The 20,785-nt window shown below is 47.3% G+C and overlaps 1 protein-coding gene across 4 annotated transcripts in view; it reads left to right on the forward strand.

Moving 5' to 3' along the window:
• LOC134943360 (uncharacterized) overlaps nucleotides 1–5,675 on the forward strand; it is a 110,146-nt gene extending 104,471 nt beyond the window's left edge. For all 4 annotated transcript variants that reach the window (XM_063932248.1, XM_063932250.1, XM_063932249.1 and 1 more), the window contains 2 exons: nucleotides 458–595; nucleotides 4,030–5,675. In XM_063932248.1, the coding sequence (XP_063788318.1) occupies nucleotides 458–595; nucleotides 4,030–4,117 (226 nt within the window). In that variant the 3' untranslated portion in view covers nucleotides 4,118–5,675. The remainder of the gene's footprint in view (nucleotides 1–457; nucleotides 596–4,029) is intronic.
• Nucleotides 5,676–20,785: the final 15,110 nt, after the last annotated feature.

Here is a 20,785-nt window from a genome sequence, read left to right on the forward strand (position 1 = left end):
CTTACTGCAGGTGGAACCCTAGTTATGTGACGTGTGAAAAAAGTTGGTTACTTTAGTGGAAATCTAGTATGAATATAGCAAGAGGGTGAAAATCTAATGCAATCACTTATTTTCCTTTTTTGCTGTATTTTTTTGTCGTTGCATTTCTTGCCACATTATTACATACCTTGTTTGGGTAAGTGGGAATACATTTCAGTTAAATCCGTCCCGGTTCCATGTTGTAAGAAAGCAAAATGTGAAAACGCTCAAGGTGAGTGACAAGTTGCTTAACGGCTAACATGGGCATCACGTCTAAGTGTTGGACAGATCCCGGGGCTGTAGTTATGCCACTGCATATGAAATTGGATATTCATTAGAAATCTTGCTCACTCTTACAATCAGTTTATTATTCAAAAACTGTATATGTTCCGCCTTCTCATCAGTAACCCATTGCATACCTTCCCTTCTTATATTACAGGATCACTGACATACCATTCACGGTTCAGATGCCCATGTCAGACATTATGGGCTATATACAGGCGATTTACATGTACCAGGTATTTGCGGAAATAGATCCAGCTGGAGCAACAGAATTCTTGGTAACAACTGAGCAGAAGTAAGTGGTGGTACCTCGGTGGTAATGCAGCTTAATATCACACTGCTTTGGCTGTTTATTATTGTTGGTGCTAAGAAATAAAAAGCTGTGGGTGGTACTGTACAAGGTATGGCGTGTGAGGACAATGTACAGCCGGGTGTGGATCATTGGGTCGACAGTAACTAGGTCGACAGTCATTAGGTCGTCCACTATTGGTCGACCGTGACTAGGTCGACACTGTAAATAGGTCAACATAGTCATTATGTCGACATGGTCATTAGGTCGACATGGAAAAAGGTTGACTTAAGTTTTTACATTTTTTAGGTGTCGTTTTCTTCATAAAGTGACCGGGAACCCCAATTAGTGCACCGTGTCCCCTCGCATGGCTCGCTTTGCTCACCATGATTTGGGCAAGTGCCTCACTCCGCTACCGCGGCACTCGGCACAGGTTACTATTCCCAATCGTAGTCCATGTGGATCGTAAAGTATGAAAAAGTTCAAAAAATAAAAAAAGTGAAAAACTCATGTCGCCCTATTCACGTGTCGATCTTTGCCATGTCGACCTAGCGACCATGTCGACATAAAGACCTTGCCCCTAAAGCTTGTTGACCAATAGTGGTCGACCTAATGACTGTCGACCTAGGTGAGGTCTACCTAAAGACCGGATACCGTACAGCTTGGGTACTTCTATATCTATATAGTGAATGGCGCTAATGGCAATACTATCCAGAACTAGTGTTTTTATACCATATACTGTATGTATCAAACTTTCTAAAGAGGGCAATAGAAGAAGTTGTCCACATCAACCAATCAGCCTCTGGCTATCATTTATCTAGTACATTCTATAACATAATAGCTAGACGTTGATTAGTTGTCATGTGCAACTTCTCTGCCTTTCCTATTTCCAAGCTTTGATACACCTTTCCTCAGTGTGCAACCTGCGAACTGCTGTATAGTGGTACTGAAATAATTCTCCAGCGCAGTCATACGTTCAGGGCCGGATTAAGGCTGGTGGGGGCCCCGGGCAACGAACATGTGGGGACCACCACCACTAAAAATTGCGGCCAAAGAACCCCCCCCCCCGTGCGCGGACAGGTCAGCGGGCACTCGCACACTCACACTCACATACATACACACACACACTCACTGACGCACACAATGACACACACACATACTCACCCACATACGGAGCAGCAGCTTTACAGCAGCGCGCGCCGGTGGCTCAGTCAGTGTCTCGCAGGGTAGTGAAGTGAAATCCCGCGAGACACTGACTGAGCCACCAGCGTGCGTTACTGAGTCACACGTTAGGGGCCCCCGCAGACAGTGTTTTAAATCGGAGCAGTCTCTGTCAGCAGCCACTGAGGAGGCTACTGAGGGAGACTGCTCCGATTTATAAAGCAGTTTGTGGGGGCCCCTAATGGGTGGGGGCCCCGGGATGGCCGCCCTTGTCGCCCCAAGGATAATTCGGCTCTGTATATGTTATTACTGTAGATCACCAGCAATCTCCAGTAAGGGAGCCTGCTCATTCATTGATAGATACTGAATGCAAACAATTTGGGTGATGGATTTGGGTCAGAAGACTACTTGGGTCAACACGCCGTCAGCATGTGGAGTATTGTTAGGAGCGAGTGTACGCAGATAGTGAGCTCACATGTACTGTACTTGGTGTATGTACCGGGGTATAGACGAATGCTGAAAGTGTTAATGCTGAAAGTACCTGCAGTACCTGCAATCTGCACCATTGTGGCTTCCAGTCATCTTGCACCTTTCTCTAGCTGGGAAATGTCATTGAGTTGTTAATTATGCTAGAGGACCAGTAGAACCAGTAGAGGTAATTGCCACGTCAGAAGAGTCATTTTCAACAATATTCCATGTGGACGGCCCGACCGCATTGGACACTGACACGCAGTCTGGAGACAATGACTGCGTGCACCCTATGTGATTGCACGGCTCACCTGGCCCTAGAAATGACCCTGCCTTTAAATATGAAATATCAACAATACCAAAGATAGTAATAAATGGAAGAAGGTCCCATAGCCTCTATACCAGGGCTGGCCAAACCAGTCCTCGAGATCTACCAACAGTACACATTTTCCAGAACACCTAGCTGGTGCACAGGTGTAGTCATTACTAATTAAGATGTGCTGCATTCATTCCTAACTGACAATTCTACAGGTCTCCAGGAGGCCTGGAAAACATGATCTGTTGGTAGATCTCGAGGACCGGTTTGGCCAGCCCTGATCTAAACAAAATAGATGGTTGTTACCAACTCCCAATGTCAGATGGGACTGGGTGCCTGGCAAAGTCTAGTCTCCGAATGGTTATACTTGATGCCTAAAGTTGTAGTCTAGTCTAGTGGAAACTTAATCTAGAAACCATATCCTTACAAAGCAAAACAAAGGGCCTGGTTCCTGTTCGTAAGTAGAGCAAATTATCCAGCAACTGGGCAAAGCCATGTTGCACTGCAGATTGGGCAGATGTAACATGTGCAGAGAGATTTAAATTTGGGCGGGGTGTGTTCAAACACTTTAAACATAAAGCAGCTAGTATTTATCATGCACAGAATAAACATATCTCACCACAATCTATATCTCTCTGCATGTTACATCTGCCCCAACTGCAGTGCAACATGTTATTGCCCAGTTGCTTAATAATTTGCTTTACTTACTGTACAAACATGAATCAGGCCCAAAGTATACAGGAATTTCCAAGAACAGAATTGATAACTGTGAAGGGTCCAACCAATTCAGTGAATAAGCTACAGAGGTGCGCAGTGTTGTGTTTTGGTTTTTGTGCTAATGTCATCCTCGTGATTTGGTTTTAGTTTTCAAAATCATCACCCTCAAGTGCTTTGGTTAGGAATTCGTATTTAAAATTTTATTAATTTTTTTTATTTCTTGAAAATGAATAAAACAACTAAAATCATGTTATTTTTGCAATCCAAAACCCAAAATTAAAATTTAAAATCCGAATTCCAAACCGCGGAAGATCGGTACCGGGGTCTCGGTTTGGATTGGTTCTCCTCAGGAGATCACACCTGGGACTTGGGTCAGATCTGCAAACTTCGGGTTGATTCGGATTTCTGAAGAAACGACAGTACATCTCTAGAATATAAACTGAGCTTCATTGTCAAACGACAACCTCTCTACTGAGAGACATCTCCATAGTCTAGACATCAACCTACTGTACAGTAAGTGTGCAAAGTAGCTTGAATAGTTTGGGTACCTTGAAAATCGACTGCAGCACAGAACATTATTTCCCTAACATTAATGGTAAGCATGTGATGCACTAAATAACTTTCTAAATAAGCTTCTGTTTTTTAAAATGTTTGTGCAGCCATTCATCTTAAAGTATAATGCAAATGCTACAAGTTTGAATTGTATAAATTTTAATTTACTTAATAAATGTGTTAGTTTGTATTGCAGTACTTTGCTGAATACACTCTATTCTTGTAGGTTCCGAGACATACTGGGGAAAAAGGCTGATTCTGCTGTGATGAACGCCCAAATTAAACACTATTGCATCCTGGCTTGTAAGCATTAACACAGTGGCCACATAAGACACATTAATGACCATCAATTCTTTTCTACCCCAGTGGACTAATAAAGTGATACATCTTTATTCATTATCACCATAGTCTGGTCACATGACACTTTAAATGGGTTGGGTTATAAATGCCCCTCTCCCCGCAGCCTAACCCTAACCCTCCCCCTGCAGCCTAATGCTAAGTTAATCAATCTAAGTACGTAGCACTTTAATTGTCAACGCTAGTGGTGACATTTGTCTTATATAAATATGCATTTAGTCTTATAAATTAGCCAAATGTTACTGTAACATTCTCAGGGGGAATTCAATTATCCACCATCCGTTTTTGTGGTAAAATTCACTGTAAATTCCCTTCTTTGTGCAATTTTCTTTCAGTGTAATTGAATTACCCTTCTTCACGAGAAATCACACAGGATAAGTTCCCGAATCCATGTGTTTTAGCGATAGTAGCAGTCAGTGTAGGACTGCGGCATGAAGGGCCCACCGGGGGAATGCTGTGATAGGGGCCCATACTTAAGGGTGTGACCAGCCTACAAAGGGGGTGTGGCCAGCCTCCACAGAGGCTTGAAATACACAATAGTCTAGTGCAGTGTAATGCAACATATCTACCATGTATAATACAAGTGCACAGTCTGGAGCCTGATCCCGTAGAGGAAGGAGTGGGCACTCAGGCAGTGGGGCCTACCGGTGGTTTCCCTGGTACCCCTGTGGGCCAGTTCGACCCTGGTGGCAGTGAAACCAGGTACGTTAGCACAGATTTGTTTTCCTCCTGTTTCCAGGCAGGTGAGACAAAATCTGTGATACTTCCACATATATCTGCTTATTGAATAGGCCCCCTTGGATCAATTAGCTGCGGTAAATTACAGCGGCTAATTGAATTCCGCTCAATTAGCTCCTGAGGGGGACAGATATAACATGTGCAGAGAGAGTTAGATTTGGGTGGATTATTTTGTTTCTGTGCAGGGTAAATACTGGCTGCTTTATTTTTACACTACAATTTAGATTTCAGTTTGAACACACCCCACCCAACTCTAACTCTCTCTGCACATGTTACATCTGCCCCACCTGCAGTGCACATGGTTTTGCCCAACTGCTAACAAATTTGCTGCTGCGATCAACTCTGAATTAGGCTCATTGTTACACACTGGTTCTCATTTAGCAGAGCTTTAGTGGAGAAGGGTGACATAGCGCTCACCAGCCGGTGAGTGTATATAGGTATTGGGTAGTGGTGCAGGATCACTGGAATCATTGTGTATTGCAGGCAATCACTGGTCTCTCTGGAGCTACATAAGCGAGAGGCATTTGCTCTAACACACATGCTCAGTAGTGATCTCAGTGCCCATCTTGGGATAGGTCATGACTCCACCCTGAAATACAGGAAGACTGGAGTCTGCACACTAGCTCAAGAGATACTAGGTTTTATCTGCCATGTCTGAGTAATGCTAATTAAATTGAATGACTAATTTGTTCTTTCTATGCGATGCAATGTTTTCAAAAGAAATATGCACGGTTTTAGTTCTACAACCATCTTTGTGTGTTGATATTGACTTTGTTTTTGCCCAAAATTGTATTTTATTAATAATGATTAAAAACTGTTAAAATATTAAATTTTTCAGCTGTTTTTGTCCCTGTTTTGGAGTTCATAACATAAACAATCATTTGTAGCTGAAGAAGTCATGTTTTTCTAGTCAAATGCTAAACAGGGATACAGTAGGTTTTACCAGCAGACGGGATGCCGGCTGCTAGTATACCAACAGTGGCATTCCATCTGCCAGGATACCAGCAGCGAGGCAGTAAGTCCCCTTGCGGGCTCGCTGCGGTCGCCACACTTTGGGCCCGGTGGCTCACATTGTTTGTCACAGGTTCTATTCCCACTTGGTTGGTGGCATGGACCCACCAACCGTTGGGAATACCAGGGATTCCGTCATTGGTAAAAAATTGGCTGTTGGATGATATGGGTTAACAATCCCCCCCATACACTGTCACATCAGAGGAGACAGCTGGGGAGCAGTGGAACTCAGGAGATGTGAGCCACAGTGGTGATGGAGCAGGCATAGTGAGCCCCGTGACTGGAGGAGCTGGATGATCTGAGGGGCAGCGCAAAGAGAGCGGGAACTAGAGAGGCAGGGTTCACGTCACTTGTTCCCTGAGGAGAGAATAGGGATGGCCATCGGTGAGTTATCTATTGATAGTCACCATTGATGGTACCATCAATTGATAACCTCGATGCTGTAAAACCATCTGTAAGCGAAACATCAATGGATTTACCCATCGATGGTCACCCCTACACTACTGTGTAATGAAGAGCGGACCAATCAGAGTCCGGGCCGTGGCTTCATGGGAGTCGGGGAGCAGGGCTAGGCTCCGTGTTCTGACCCTTTGAGGGAAGAAAAAAAAATATTCGGTAGCACTGAACCATTGATGGAGGGAAACCATCTACTTCTCCCTCATCAATGGTAAAAGGAGATTTATGGTAAGAATTACCATTGTTAAATCTCTTTCTACGAGGTACACTGGATTACACAGGGAATAATATCAGGGCGTAGAGTTAAATCTTGATCCGATGCACCAACAGGCTAAAGCTTTGACTATTCCCAGGATGCACTGCACCTTCTCCTCTATAGCCCCGCCTCCAGGCACTGGAGCTCAGTTAACCAGTCCAATGCAGTAGCAGGTAAGAGAGACAGTAGATGTTAGTCACATAGACCCACATTCTCACGACAGGAAAAGGGACTAGCGGCTAATGCCATACAAACTCAAAGAAGCTAAGTGCGTCAGGGTGGGTGCCCTGTGGAATCCAGTGAACCTCGCAGAAAGAGATTTAACAATGGTAAGTCTTACCATAAATCTCCTTTTATGCAGCAGGGTACACTGGTATTCCACAGGGAATAACATCGGGGATGTCCTAAAGCAGTTCCTAATGGGAGGGGATGCACTGTAGTGGGCACAAGAACCCGGCATCCAAAGGAAGCAGCCTGGGAGGCGGAAGTATCAAAGGCATAGAATCTGATTAATGTGTTCACTGAGGGCCACGTAGCCACCTTGCACAATTGTTCTGAGGACGCGCAATGGCGGGCTGCCCAAGAAGGTCCAACAGACCAAGTAGAATGGGCTTTTATAGCAGCAGGAGCTGGGAGTCCAGCCTGCGCATAAGCTCGTGCAATCACCATTCTGTTATCTTCTCTGTACTTGGAACCCAAGAGATAGGGTGGCAGCAGAAGAGTTCCAAGTACAGATGCGTGAAGCTGCGACAGAACTGGGGTACGCAGCAATACCTAACGGAAAACCCTGACTCCATTGTCCTTCCCTTGTGGTCGGTTAACACCTGCGAGACTATGGTTTCTTGGGCCCATGGCAGCTGTGTTTGAATGGGTGGATTAGGTCTGCCTGAACTCTGATGCCCCCTGTCTTAGTTGAAGACAAGGCTTTAACCGAGACAGAGATAGAACAAGGGGAAAACTAACTAAGACAGACACAAAAGCAAAAGGGGAAACCACAGAAAATAATAAAGTAATTTATGTGCGGCACAGCCGCCAAAAAAAATGTAACCAAAGTAACGCTGCCCAAATGCCAAATACGAATCCGTCGTAGTTCAGCAAGGACAACAGTGGTGGAACCTCCACATAAAACACAACGGCAAGATGATAAGAATAATATGGCTTTAGCCACTACTCACGACACCACGGAAGGTGCGTGCAGGGAATGACCAGAACCCCGAGGCTTCGGACACCAGACCACTCCATTGGAAGACAAACTCGGAGTACAGCAGGAAACGATCCCTCATACTGTACTCTGGAAACTGTTCACAGAACACTGGAGTACACAAGCTGGATGCAGGAACACACCAGAGTCAGGAAGACAGGCTCCACTGGAAGCTGCTGACAGGGACCAGGAACAAGCTTGCAGGAAGCTAACCAAGAACTGGAACATACAGGTATAACAAAATTCTATCACCGGCCCTGGACTGCAGGGCTAGCTGGGTAATAAGGAAAGCACGACCCAATCAGGATGGCTGGAAGCCAGGCGCAAGGTAATGGCCAAAATACTGGCAGGTGAGGCTACACAGACAAGAGCCAGACTGCATTACACAGACTCACCACATAATGACCAAATATCTGACAGGTGAGGCTTACCACATAGAAAACAGGCTGCAGTTACACAGACTCACCACCAGCGGCCAACAAGAGTCTTCTAAACAAGTGCAAGAGAAATCCTGGCATGCAAACAGAAATATAACATAAAATTTATGAACAGAAAGCAAAACAGGAATGAACCACTTCTTGTGGTTCATAACAGTACCCCCTCCTTAAGGGTGGACTCCGGACACCCCATAAAAGCCAAGGGGAACAGAAACAGAAGTATAACATAAAATACATAACCAAAATGCGCTGCAGTGCTTCACTGTGACAAAGTCACTAAAGACCTTACTCGAGGCTGTGACTTTCCGAACCCCACCAGGGGCAATGGCCTTCGGGAACCCCTCTGGGGCGGTGGCTTTCAGAACCCCCTCTGGGGTGGTGGCCTTCGGAACCCCCTCTGGGGGGTGGCCTTCGGAACCCCCTCTGGAGCGCTGGGGCGGTGGCCTTCAGAACCCCCTCTGGGGCAGTGGCCTTTGGAACCCCCTCTGGGGCAGTGGCCTTCGACTCTCTCGCTGGGACCGGATTGTCAGACTCTCTCACTGGGACCAGATCGTCGGACTCTCTCGCTGTGACTAGTTCGTCGGACTCTCTCGCTGGGACCGGTTCATCGGACTCTCTCGCTGGGACCGGTTCATCAGACTCTCTCGCTGGGACCGGTTCGTCGGACTCTCTCGCTGGGACCGGATCGTCGGACTCTCTCGCTAGGACCGGATCGTCGGACTCTCTCGCTGGGACCGGATATGGATCGTCGGACTCTCTCGCTGGGACTGGATCATCGGACTTTCTCACAGAGACCGGTACATCGGACTTTCTCACAGAGACCGGACCATCTGACTCCCTCTCTGGGACTGGACCATCGGACTCCCTCTCTGGGTCAATAACTATCAAGACTTCTCCCGGGGTTATGGCCCCCAGGACTTTTGCTGAAGCTATGACCTTCAGAACCTCCATTAAAGCTATGCCTCTTGAGTCCTTTTCTGGGGAAGCAACCTCTAGTACCCCTCCTGGGGCTGTGCCTCTCGAGATCCCACCTGGGGATATTGCTTCAAAGATCCCTTCTGGGGTTGTGCTTCTCGAGTTCCCTTCTGGAGCTATGGCTTTAGATACCCTTTCTGGGGTTGCACCTTTCAAGTCCCTACCTGGGGTAACAGCTTCTGAGACCCCTTTTGGGATTGACACCTGAACCATTATATCCGATGTCCCTCTTGGACCCTGAGCATTGGGCACTGCTCCAGGACCCTGAGCATCGGTCACCATTCCAGGACCCTGAGAATCAGGCACCGCTCCAGGACCCTGAGAATCGGTCACCACTCCTAGACCCTGAGAATCGGGCACCGCTCCTAGACCCTGAGCATCGGGCACCGCTCCTAGACCCTGAGCATCGGGCACCGCTCCTAGACCCTGAGCATCGGGCACCACTCCTAGACCCTGAGCATCGGGCACTGCTCCTATACCCTGGGCATCGGGCACCACTCCTAGACCCTGGGCATCGGGCACCGCTCCTAGACCCTGGGCATCGGGCACCGCTTCAGGACCCTGAGATTCCACTACTGGGGTTTGCTATTCTGATTCAACATGAAAGTCAAAAGATGAGAGAAACATTCTCATTTGATTCCTGAATCTATAATGGGGCTCCCTAGCCCAAGGATCCCAAGTATAGGACAGAGTGCTTTTTAGTGTGGGTTTCATGACAAGTACCTCTGCCACAGTAGAGACAGGAGTAGGTCTCGAACCCTGACACAACTTGGCCAGAGGGCAGGACTTGTCACCACATTTTGGCCTGCACAAATCACAGGTCTGCAGAAAATGGCCTGAACCCCCACAATATAGGCATAAATTTAAGTTTCTGCAACGCTAATGCTCCTCTTCTGATAGATGAACTCTCAACAAATTCGGGCAGGATAAGCAAAATTTTGGTCAGAAGGTTTTGCAGTTGCTCTAAGGATAGCTGCAAAACTTCCAGCCGCTTAGGTTTCAAGGCACTGAAAGCAGAGTTCAGGGCTGAGAGCGATGCCTGCAGGGCTTGCATAGTTGGCACAGGAGGATTTCAGGCTAGAAAGACAAGACTGGACTAGACAAGGCTGGACTCTGAACTAGACAAGACAAGGCTGGACTGGATTCTGAACTAGACAAGACAAGGCTCGACTGAATTCTGAACTAGATAAGACAAGGCTGGACTGAATTCTAATCCGTCTGGCCAAGGTTTGCTCATTCACAGGCCAGCCATGTTGGTGAACACCAAAAAGTACAAAAAGGGAATCTGACCTCCTGATAGAGGCAGTCCTTTCCACATAAATATGGAGAGCCCGTACCACATCCAAATATCGCTGTTTGGATAACAAACCAGAAGAGATGAAGGCCGGAACCACAATCTCCTGGTTAAGGTGAAAAGATGATACCACCTTAGGCAAATAACCTGGGCAAGTTCTAAGAACTGCCCGGTCACGGTGTAAAATCAGAAAGGGTGGACGACAGGACAAAGCGCCTAAGTCCGACACCCTCCTAGCAGAGACAGTAGCCAGCAGAAAAATGACCTTAAGCGTAAGGCATTTAAGGTCCACAGACTCAAGAGGTTCAAACGGAGACTCTTGAAGGGCATTCAGAACAACAGACAGATCCCATGGAGCCACAGGAGGGACGTAGGGAGGCTTAATCCGTAAAACACCCTGAGTGAAAGTATGAACGTCAGGAAGAGACACAAGTTTTCTCTGAAACCATACTGACAAGGCAGAACTATGAACCTTGAGCTAAACGAAGGCCCAAGTCCAGGCCTTGTTGTAGAAAAGCCAAAAGTTTGGAAGTCCTGAAAGTATATGCATCATAATTCTTACTGGCACACCAGGTGAAGTAAGAATTCCAGACCCTGTAATAAATCCAAGCCAAAGCTGGTTTACGGGCTTTCAACATAGTTTGAATGACCGCCTCAGAAAACCTTTGGCTCTCAGGAGTGATGCTTCATGAGCCACGCCGTCAAAGCCAGTCTGGAAAGGTCTGGGTAGACACAAGGGCCCTGAACGAGGATGTCTGGGCATTGAGGAAGAAGAAGAGGACACTCTATCAAGAGACCCTGCAGGTCTGAGAACCAATGCCATCTGGGCCACTCTGGAGCGATTAGAAGTAGTATTCCTCCTTCTTGCTTGCAATTCCGTATTACCCTGGGCAGGAATGACACTGGAGGGAACACATATGGCAGCCGAGAGTTCCATGGAATTGCCAGTAATCCACGAACGCTGCTAGAGGATCCCTTGTACTTGATCCGAAGACCGGAACTTTGTGATTGTGTCGAGACGCCATCAGGTCTACGTCTGGTAGGCCCCACTTGTCCACTAGGAGTTTAAAGACTTCTGGATGAAGACCCTACTCTCCGACGTGCACATCCTGATGACTGAGAAAGTCCGCTTCCCAGTTGAGGACCCCCGGAATGAACACTGCCGATATTGCTGGCAAATGGCGTTCCGCCCATTGAAGGATTTTTGACATTTCCATCATTGCCATGTGGCTTCGAGTACTGCCTTGATGATTTATGTATGCCACCATGGTGGCATTGTCTGATTGTACTTGAACAGTCCTGTTCTATACTAGAGGAAGGGCCAATGTCAATGCATTGTACACTGCCCGCAATTCCAGAATGTTGATTCGGAGGAGAGATTCCTCCCTGGTCCACCGACCCTGGAGAGAGTGTTGCTCTAACACCATGCCCCAACCTCGCAGGCTGGCGTACATTGTCAGAAGGACCCAGTTGGAGATCCAGAAGGGACGGCCCCTGCTCAACTGTCGGTCCTGTAGTCACCAGCTCAGTGACAGACGAACCTCTGGAGTCAAGTAGATAATTTGAGACCTGATCCGATGAGACAGGCCGTTCCACTTAGAAAGGATTAACCGCTGTAGAGGGAGGGAATGAAATTGAGCGTACTCTACCATGTTGAACGGCGACACCATGAGGCCTACTACTTGCATCGCCAAGTGTATTGACACTCTCTGGCGAGAGAGGAAGTATCTGATCCTGTCCTGAAGTTTCAGGACCTTCTTTGGAGACAAGAACAATCTCTGGTTGTGTGTGTCCAACAATGCCCCCAGGTGCACCATGCTCTGAGACGGGACCAGTGAGGACTTCTTCCAGTTGATAAGCCACCTGTGGGCTTGTAGCAATTGGACCGTCAGTTCCAGATGACTGAGGAGAACCTCTGGGGAGTTCGCCAGGATCAGCAAGTCGTCCAGATATGGCATGATCCTGACACCCTGATGGCGGAGAAGAGCCATCATGACTGCCATGACCTTGGTGAAGATCCGAGGAGCCGTGGTCAGTCTGAAAGGCAAAGACTGGAATTGATAATGTAGGTTGCCAATAGCAAACCGCAGATATTGCTGATGCAACATGGCAATAGGTATGTGTAGGTAAGAATCCTGTATGTCCAGGGATACCATATGGTCCTTGGGCTCCATAGCCAGTACAATAGAGCGCAGAGTTTCCATATGGAATTTGGACACCCTCGCAAATTTGTTCAAAGATTTGAGGTTGAGTATAGGCCGGGAGGACCCATTTGGTTTCGGGACTAGAAACAGGGTCGAATAGTAGCCCCTGCCTCTTTGAGACAGGGGTACCGGCACAATCACTCCAGTATCCAGGAGAGATTGTGCAACCAAGTGTAAAGTCTGTGCTTTCAGCGGATCTGAAGGGATAACCGTTGAGCAGAACTGGTGAGGGGGGCGTCTCTTGAAAGAGATTGCGTACCCATGAGAGCCGACTTTCCGCACCCAGGCGTCTGAAGTGGTCTTTAACCAAGCCTGAGCGAACTGTAGAAGTCGGCCTCCCACCCTGGGGTCCCCCAGGGGGAAGCCCGCCCCGCCATGCAGCAGGCCTGTCCTGTTTGGAAGAAGGCTGACTGGTGGCCCAAGATTGCTTAGACTTAGGCTTGGTAGTTTTGGAAGTATGAGCTTGTCTCGGATACGCCTGACCCTTTGCTTTACCTGGAGGTCGAAAGCAACAAAAAGTGGTACTCTTAGCCTTCGGAGCAGAAGAATTAGTACTTGGGAGAAATACAGTCTTATCTGTTGCCAAGTCAGTCCGATCTTGTTCAGATCCTCCCCAAACAGTGTGTCCTCCTTAAAAGGGAGCACCTCCAAGGTCTTTTTGGGGTCCAGGTCCACTTTCCAGGACCGTAACCACAAAATCTGGCGAGACAGTATAGACGTAGTAGATGCCTTGGCCGCCATTACACCTGCAAAAGAGGCCACCTCCTGAATATAGTGAGAGGTTGTGGTAATATACGACAGATATTGTCTGGCAGTGTCAGGAAAATTCAGGGGTAGCTCATCCTCGACTGCCTGAATCCATGTTTCAAAAGCTTTTGCAGCCCAAGAGGCTGCTATAGTGGGTCTATGTACAGCACCAGTAAGTATGTAGATAGACTTCAGGCATCCCTCCAAAAGCTTATCCATCAGTTCCGTCAGTGAAGTGACAGTGGTGACAGAGTAGAAGACACCAATAGGCGTGCGACATTAGAGCCCACCGGCGGTGGAGTTATCCACTTGTTACTCAGCTCCGCAGGAATAGGATAGCGAGCCAACATTCTTTTAGACAGGGAAAATTTCTTTTCTGGAGACAACCAGGACTCCTGACGTACAGTATGTCAATTAAGAGGTCAGAATGAGGTTAAACTTTTTTAGCAACCTTCTGACATTTAAACTTATCAGGTTTCTTAGACGTTACAGTAGGTTCAATATCATCGTCAATCTGGAGAATCAGTTTGATCAGGAACATCAACTTGAGTTGTAGATTCCTCATCAGAAAAAACTGTATCAGTACCTGACGGATCAGTATAATCCCCATCTTTATCGGAAGAATCATCCGAAATATTAGTGGATTGTGAGGAAGAAATGGCCCGCTTAGATGACCCTTTGGTCCCAGCAGGGTGAGAGACAGGTTTTTGTTTCACTAAGGACTGATTTAATTGCTGTAACTGGGTTGACAGAGTATCCGCCCATGGCGGATTAACTACAGGGACAATTTGTGTCTGCAATGGCACAGGAGGTCCCACAGGGGGCGTAAGTCAGCATATTTGAAAATGTGGTGAATCCTGATTTGCCACAGGTGCTGCAGGCTGACTAGAAGGTGCAGAGCACTCAGTACCTGATCCCTCAGCTGAAATCTTTTACTTTGGTAAATCCGTGGCGCTAGCACTGCATGATACAGGAGCGTCTGTGGAGTTCCCGGCTTGTGTAGCAGACATTATTGGGAATGTAGCCTAAGGGCGTAACAGTACAATATAGCCAGACAAACACAATACCTGACCAAAGCCCCCTGTGTTATGTGACCGCAAATGCAGAGCACAAACAGAGGATTTAAGTGGTATGAGGTGACTGAAACACACACAGTGAAAAATACTAAAAGTATATCCTGTGGAATACTATATGTTATATGAGACCCTGATGCACTTAGCAGAGAAGTGAGCCAGTGGAGAAGTTGCTCATGGTAACCAATCAGCCTTAAAGTAACATTTATAATTTGCACACCTTTCAATTATACAGAGCAGCTAATTGATTGCCATGGTCAAATTCTTCACTGGCTCACTTCACTCTTTTCACTGCTTAGTAAATCTCCTCCTTAGGGGTCTATTTACTAAGTCTTGGATGGAGATAAAGTGGACGGAGATAAACAGCCAGCCAACCAGCTACTAACTGTCATGTCACAGGCTGGGTTTGAAAAATGACAGTTAGGAGCTGGTTGGCTGGTATTTATATCCGTCCGCTCTATCTCCATCCAAGGCTTAGTAAATAGAACCCCCAAGTTACAATACTCAAGGGAAGCTGAATTCTGCCCCTGGTATAGCTCAGTCACCACAGAAGACAGTCTAGCTTAACACGTGGGCAATCATCAGGGAAAGGTTTATTGCATGTAAGAGAGGCCAACTCGTTCAGACATTTATTGACCCCCCCTAGCCCAACAGGAACTTTATTAATTAGTTCAGACCAGAGAGGAGTGACCTGTATCCAGTAACCAGGAATATATCAGTCAGCATAAGGCAAAGAGTTTTACCAAGTGAGTCAGTCAGGGTGACCTTTTATGTCTGCTAATGGATAACTGCTTTGTGTGCTTTTGTCTGCCTTCATCTCTCCCTGCTCTCAGAACTGTGCTTGACTTGCTTTAACTGTTAAACAACGTTGCTGCCTGGCTTCCAGTAACTAGCCTTCTCGTTCGGCTTTAACTACTGCTGTCCTCCGATGCAAGGGGCTTTGCTCCGTGACTCTGCTACTTACACCTCACTGTTACCCATTGCATGCTTGTTGCTTGCCAAGAAACTGAACTGTTTCATGCTGTGTCGTTTACTGCTAATAGTCTACCCCAGTGGTTCCCAAACTTTTTGGAATCACGGCGCCCTAGAGTATGAGAATTGTTTTCACGGCAGCCCTAGGTCAAAAGTTTCTTCTGAGGAAGAACCCAGAGGTTCGAAATGCATTAAGCAGCTGTGGCTATTTCTGGACTTACTGGATTTGGAGACCTCCCTGGGAACCTCTTTGAGTATCCGGAACTCTGTGGGACCTATGAGAGACTTATCACCTGCTGAGTATATGTGACTCCATCTACCAGCGTTTTACTATAAGCTTTTATTTTCATATGTTTGTGAGTGCATTTTGTGCTGATTAAATTGCCATTTTGTCTATCAGTTTTTGCACTATTGCATCATTATTATTTTTCAGTTTTTTCAACTTTGTTCTAAGAAAGAAGCATGGGATCCATTATTTGTTCCTAACCGTGGACCAGCTTTACTGTGATATGCTCTCAAAAAAACCTACGTTTGTGAGTTTAATATACAGATTATTAAAGGACATTGCACACTATTTTGGTTTTTCTGCACTATTGCATTTCTTCTTTTTTAGTAACATCATTCAAGGGATTTAATTCCCTCATGGTCTACTGTTTTTTCTACCTGATTGTATGAAAGCTCCTCACCCACAACTCTTATTTACAGTGGAAGCGCAATTATACATTTTATTTATGGGATATTGAGAAATTTAGAAAGAAATCTTAAATGAAGTAAATTGTGTTTTATGTCATCTTTAGGTTCAGCTGTGTGGTGAGGGACAGGATTCACTTCTGTCTGCCCACATATTTTATGACTGACAGGCACCAGCACTAGTTTTGCCTATTACATTGACAATAAACAATTTGAATTGGCCCTGGACCACCAATCCATGGCACCCCTGCAAGTGCCCTGAGGCACCCAGCAGTGGCGTATCTATTAGTGATGTGCACCGGAAATTTTTCGGGTTTGTGTTTTGGTTTTGGGTTCGGTTCCGCGGCCGTGTTTTGGGTTCGACCGCGTTTTGGCAAAACCTCACCAAATTTTTTTTGTCGGATTCGGGTGTGTTTTGGATTCGGGTGTTTTTTTCAAAAAACCCTAAAAAACAGCTTAAATCATAGAATTTGGGGGTCATTTTGATCCCAAAGTATTATTAACCTCAAAAACCATAATTTACACTCATTTTCAGTCTATTCTGAATACCTCACACCTCACAATATTATTTTTAGTCCTAAAATTTGCACCTAGGTCGCTGGATGACTAAGCTAAGCGACCCTAGTGGCCGACACAAACACCGGGCCCATCTAGGAGTGGCACTGCAGTGTCACGCAGGATGTCCCTTCCAAAAAACCCTCCCCAAACAGCACATGACGCAAAGAAAAAAAGAGGCGCAATGAGGTAGCTGTGTGAGTAAGATAAGCGACCCTAGTGGCCGACACAAACACCGGGCCCATCTAGGAGTGGCACTGCAGTGTCACGCAGGATGTCCCTTCCAAAAAACCCTCCCCAAACAGCACATGACGCAAAGAAAAAAAGAGGCGCAATGAGGTAGCTGTGTGAGTAAGATAAGCGACCCTAGTGGCCGACACAAACACCGGGCCCATCTAGGAGTGGCACTGCAGTGTCACGCAGGATGTCCCTTCCAAAAAACCCTCCCCAAACAGCACATGACGCAAAGAAAAAAAGAGGCGCAATGAGGTAGCTGTGTGAGTAAGATAAGCGACCCTAGTGGCCGACACAAACACCGGGCCCATCTAGGAGTGGCACTGCAGTGTCACGCAGGATGTCCCTTCCAAAAAACCCTCCCCAAACAGCACATGACGCAAAGAAAAAAAGAGGCGCAATGAGGTAGCTGTGTGAGTAAGATAAGCGACCCTAGTGGCCGACACAAACACCGGGCCCATCTAGGAGTGGCACTGCAGTGTCACGCAGGATGTCCCTTCCAAAAAACCCTCCCCAAACAGCACATGACGCAAAGAAAAAAAGAGGCGCAATGAGGTAGCTGTGTGAGTAAGATAAGCGACGCTAGTGGCCGACACAAACACCGGGCCCATCTAGGAGTGGCACTGCAGTGTCACGCAGGATGTCCCTTCCAAAAAACCCTCCCCAAACAGCACATGACGCAAAGAAAAAAAGAGGCGCAATGAGGTAGCTGTGTGAGTAAGATAAGCGACCCTAGTGGCCGACACAAACACCGGGCCCATCTAGGAGTGGCACTGCAGTGTCACGCAGGATGTCCCTTCCAAAAAACCCTCCCCAAACAGCACATGACGCAAAGAAAAAAAGAGGCGCAATGAGGTAGCTGTGTGAGTAAGATAAGCGACCCTAGTGGCCGACACAAACACCGGGCCCATCTAGGAGTGGCACTGCAGTGTCACGCAGGATGTCCCTTCCAAAAAACCCTCCCCAAACAGCACATGACGCAAAGAAAAAAAGAGGCGCAATGAGGTAGCTGTGTGAGTAAGATAAGCGACCCTAGTGGCCGACACAAACACCGGGCCCATCTAGGAGTGGCACTGCAGTGTCACGCAGGATGTCCCTTCCAAAAAACCCTCCCCAAACAGCACATGACGCAAAGAAAAAAAGAGGCGCAATGAGGTAGCTGTGTGAGTAAGATAAGCGACCCTAGTGGCCGACACAAACACCGGGCCCATCTAGGAGTGGCACTGCAGTGTCACGCAGGATGTCCCTTCCAAAAAACCCTCCCCAAACAGCACATGACGCAAAGAAAAAAAGAGGCGCAATGAGGTAGCTGTGTGAGTAAGATAAGCGACCCTAGTGGCCGACACAAACACCGGGCCCATCTAGGAGTGGCACTGCAGTGTCACGCAGGATGTCCCTTCCAAAAAACCCTCCCCAAACAGCACATGACGCAAAGAAAAAAAAAGGCGCAATGAGGTAGCTGTGTGAGTAAGATAAGCGACCCTAGTGGCCGACACAAACACCGGGCCCATCTAGGAGTGGCACTGCAGTGTCACGCAGGATGGCCCTTCCAAAAAACATTCCACAAACAGCACATGACGCAAAGAAAAATTAAAGAAAAAAGAGGTGCAAGATGGAATTGTCCTTGGGCCCTCCCACCCACCCTTATGTTGTATAAACAGGACATGCACACTTTAACCAACCCATCATTTCAGTGACAGGGTCTGCCACACGACTGTGACTGAAATGACGGGTTGGTTTGGACCCCCACCAAAAAAGAAGCAATTAATCTCTCCTTGCACAAACTGGCTCTACAGAGGCAAGATGTCCACCTCATCATCATCCTCCGATATATCACCGTGTACATCCCCCTCCTCACAGATTATCAATTCGTCCCCACTGGAATCCACCATCTCAGCTCCCTGTGTACTTTGTGGAGGCAATTGCTGCTGGTCAATGTCTCCACGGAGGAATTGATTATAATTCATTTTAATGAACATCATCTTCTCCACATTTTCTGGATGTAACCTCGTACGCCGATTGCTGACAAGGTGAGCGGCGGCACTAAACACTCTTTCGGAGTACACACTTGTGGGAGGGCAACTTAGGTAGAATAAAGCCAGTTTGTGCAAGGGCCTCCAAATTGCCTCTTTTTCCTGCCAGTATAAGTACGGACTGTGTGACGTGCCTACTTGGATGCGGTCACTCATATAATCCTCCACCATTCTTTCAATGGTGAGAGAATCATATGCAGTGACAGTAGACGACATGTCCGTAATAGTTGTCAGGTCCTTCAGTCCGGACCAGATGTCAGCATCAGCAGTCGCTCCAGACTGCCCTGCATCACCGCCAGCGGGTGGGCTCGGAATTCTGAGCCTTTTCCTCGCACCCCCAGTTGCGGGAGAATGTGAAGGAGGAGATGTTGACAGGTCGCGTTCCGCTTGACTTGACAATTTTCCCCCCAGCAGGTCTTTCAACCCCAGCAGACTTGTGTCTGCCGGAAAGAGAGATCCAAGGTAGGCTTTAAATCTAGGATCGAGCACGGTGGCCAAAATGTAGTGCTCTGATTTCAACAGATTGACCACCCGTGAATCCTTGTTAAGCGAATTAAGGGCTCCATCCACAAGTCCCACATGCCTAGCGGAATCGCTCCGTGTTAGCTCCTCCTTCAATGTCTCCAGCTTCTTCTGCAAAAGCCTGATGAGGGGAATGACCTGACTCAGGCTGGCAGTGTCTGAACTGACTTCACGTGTGGCAAGTTCAAAGGGCATCAGAACCTTGCACAACGTTGAAATCATTCTCCACTGCACTTGAGACAGGTGCATTCCACCTCCTATATCGTGCTCAATTGTATAGGCTTGAATGGCCTTTTGCTGCTCCTCCAACCTCTGAAGCATATAGAGGGTTGAATTCCACCTCGTTACCACTTCTTGCTTCAGATGATGGCAGGGCAGGTTCAGTAGTTTTTGGTGGTGCTCCAGTCTTCTGTACGTGGTGCCTGCACGCCGAAAGTGTCCCGCAATTCTTCTGGCCACCGACAGCATCTCTTGCACGCCCCTGTCGTTTTTTAAAAAATTCTGCACCACCAAGTTCAAGGTATGTGCAAAACATGGGACGTGCTGGAATTTGCCCATATTTAATGCACACACAATATTGCTGGCGTTGTCCGATGCCACAAATCCACAGGAGAGTCCAATTGGGGTAAGCCATTCCGCGATGATCTTCCTCAGTTGCCGTAAGAGGTTTTCAGCTGTGTGCGTATTCTGGAAAGCGGTGATACAAAGCGTAGCCTGCCTAGGAAAGAGTTGGCGTTTGCGAGATGCTGCTACTGGTGCCGCCGCTGCTGTTCTTGCGGCGGGAGTCCATACATCTACTCAGTGGGCTGTCACAGTCATATAGTCCTGACCCTGCCCTGCTCCACTTGTCCACATGTCCGTGGTTAAGTGGACATTGGGTACAGCTGCATTTTTTAGGACACTGGTGAGTCTTTTTCTGAGGTCTGTGTACATTTTCGGTATCGCCTGCCTAGAGAAGTGGAACCTAGATGGTATTTGGTAACGGGGGCACACTACCTCAAGAAATTGTCTAGTTCCCTGTGAACTAACGGCGGATACCAGACGCACGTCTAACACCTACATAGTTGTCAAGGCCTCAGTTATCCGCTTTGCAGCAGGATGACTGCTGTGATATTTCATCTTCCTCGCAAAGGACTGTTGGACAGTCAATTGCTTACTGGAAGTAGTACAAGTGGTCTTCCGACTTCCCCTCTGGGATGACCATCGACTCCCAGCAGCAACAACAGC

Source organism: Pseudophryne corroboree, chromosome 7 (assembly GCF_028390025.1).
Source record: "Pseudophryne corroboree isolate aPseCor3 chromosome 7, aPseCor3.hap2, whole genome shotgun sequence".
In the NCBI taxonomy this organism is placed as follows: domain Eukaryota; kingdom Metazoa; phylum Chordata; class Amphibia; order Anura; family Myobatrachidae; genus Pseudophryne; species Pseudophryne corroboree.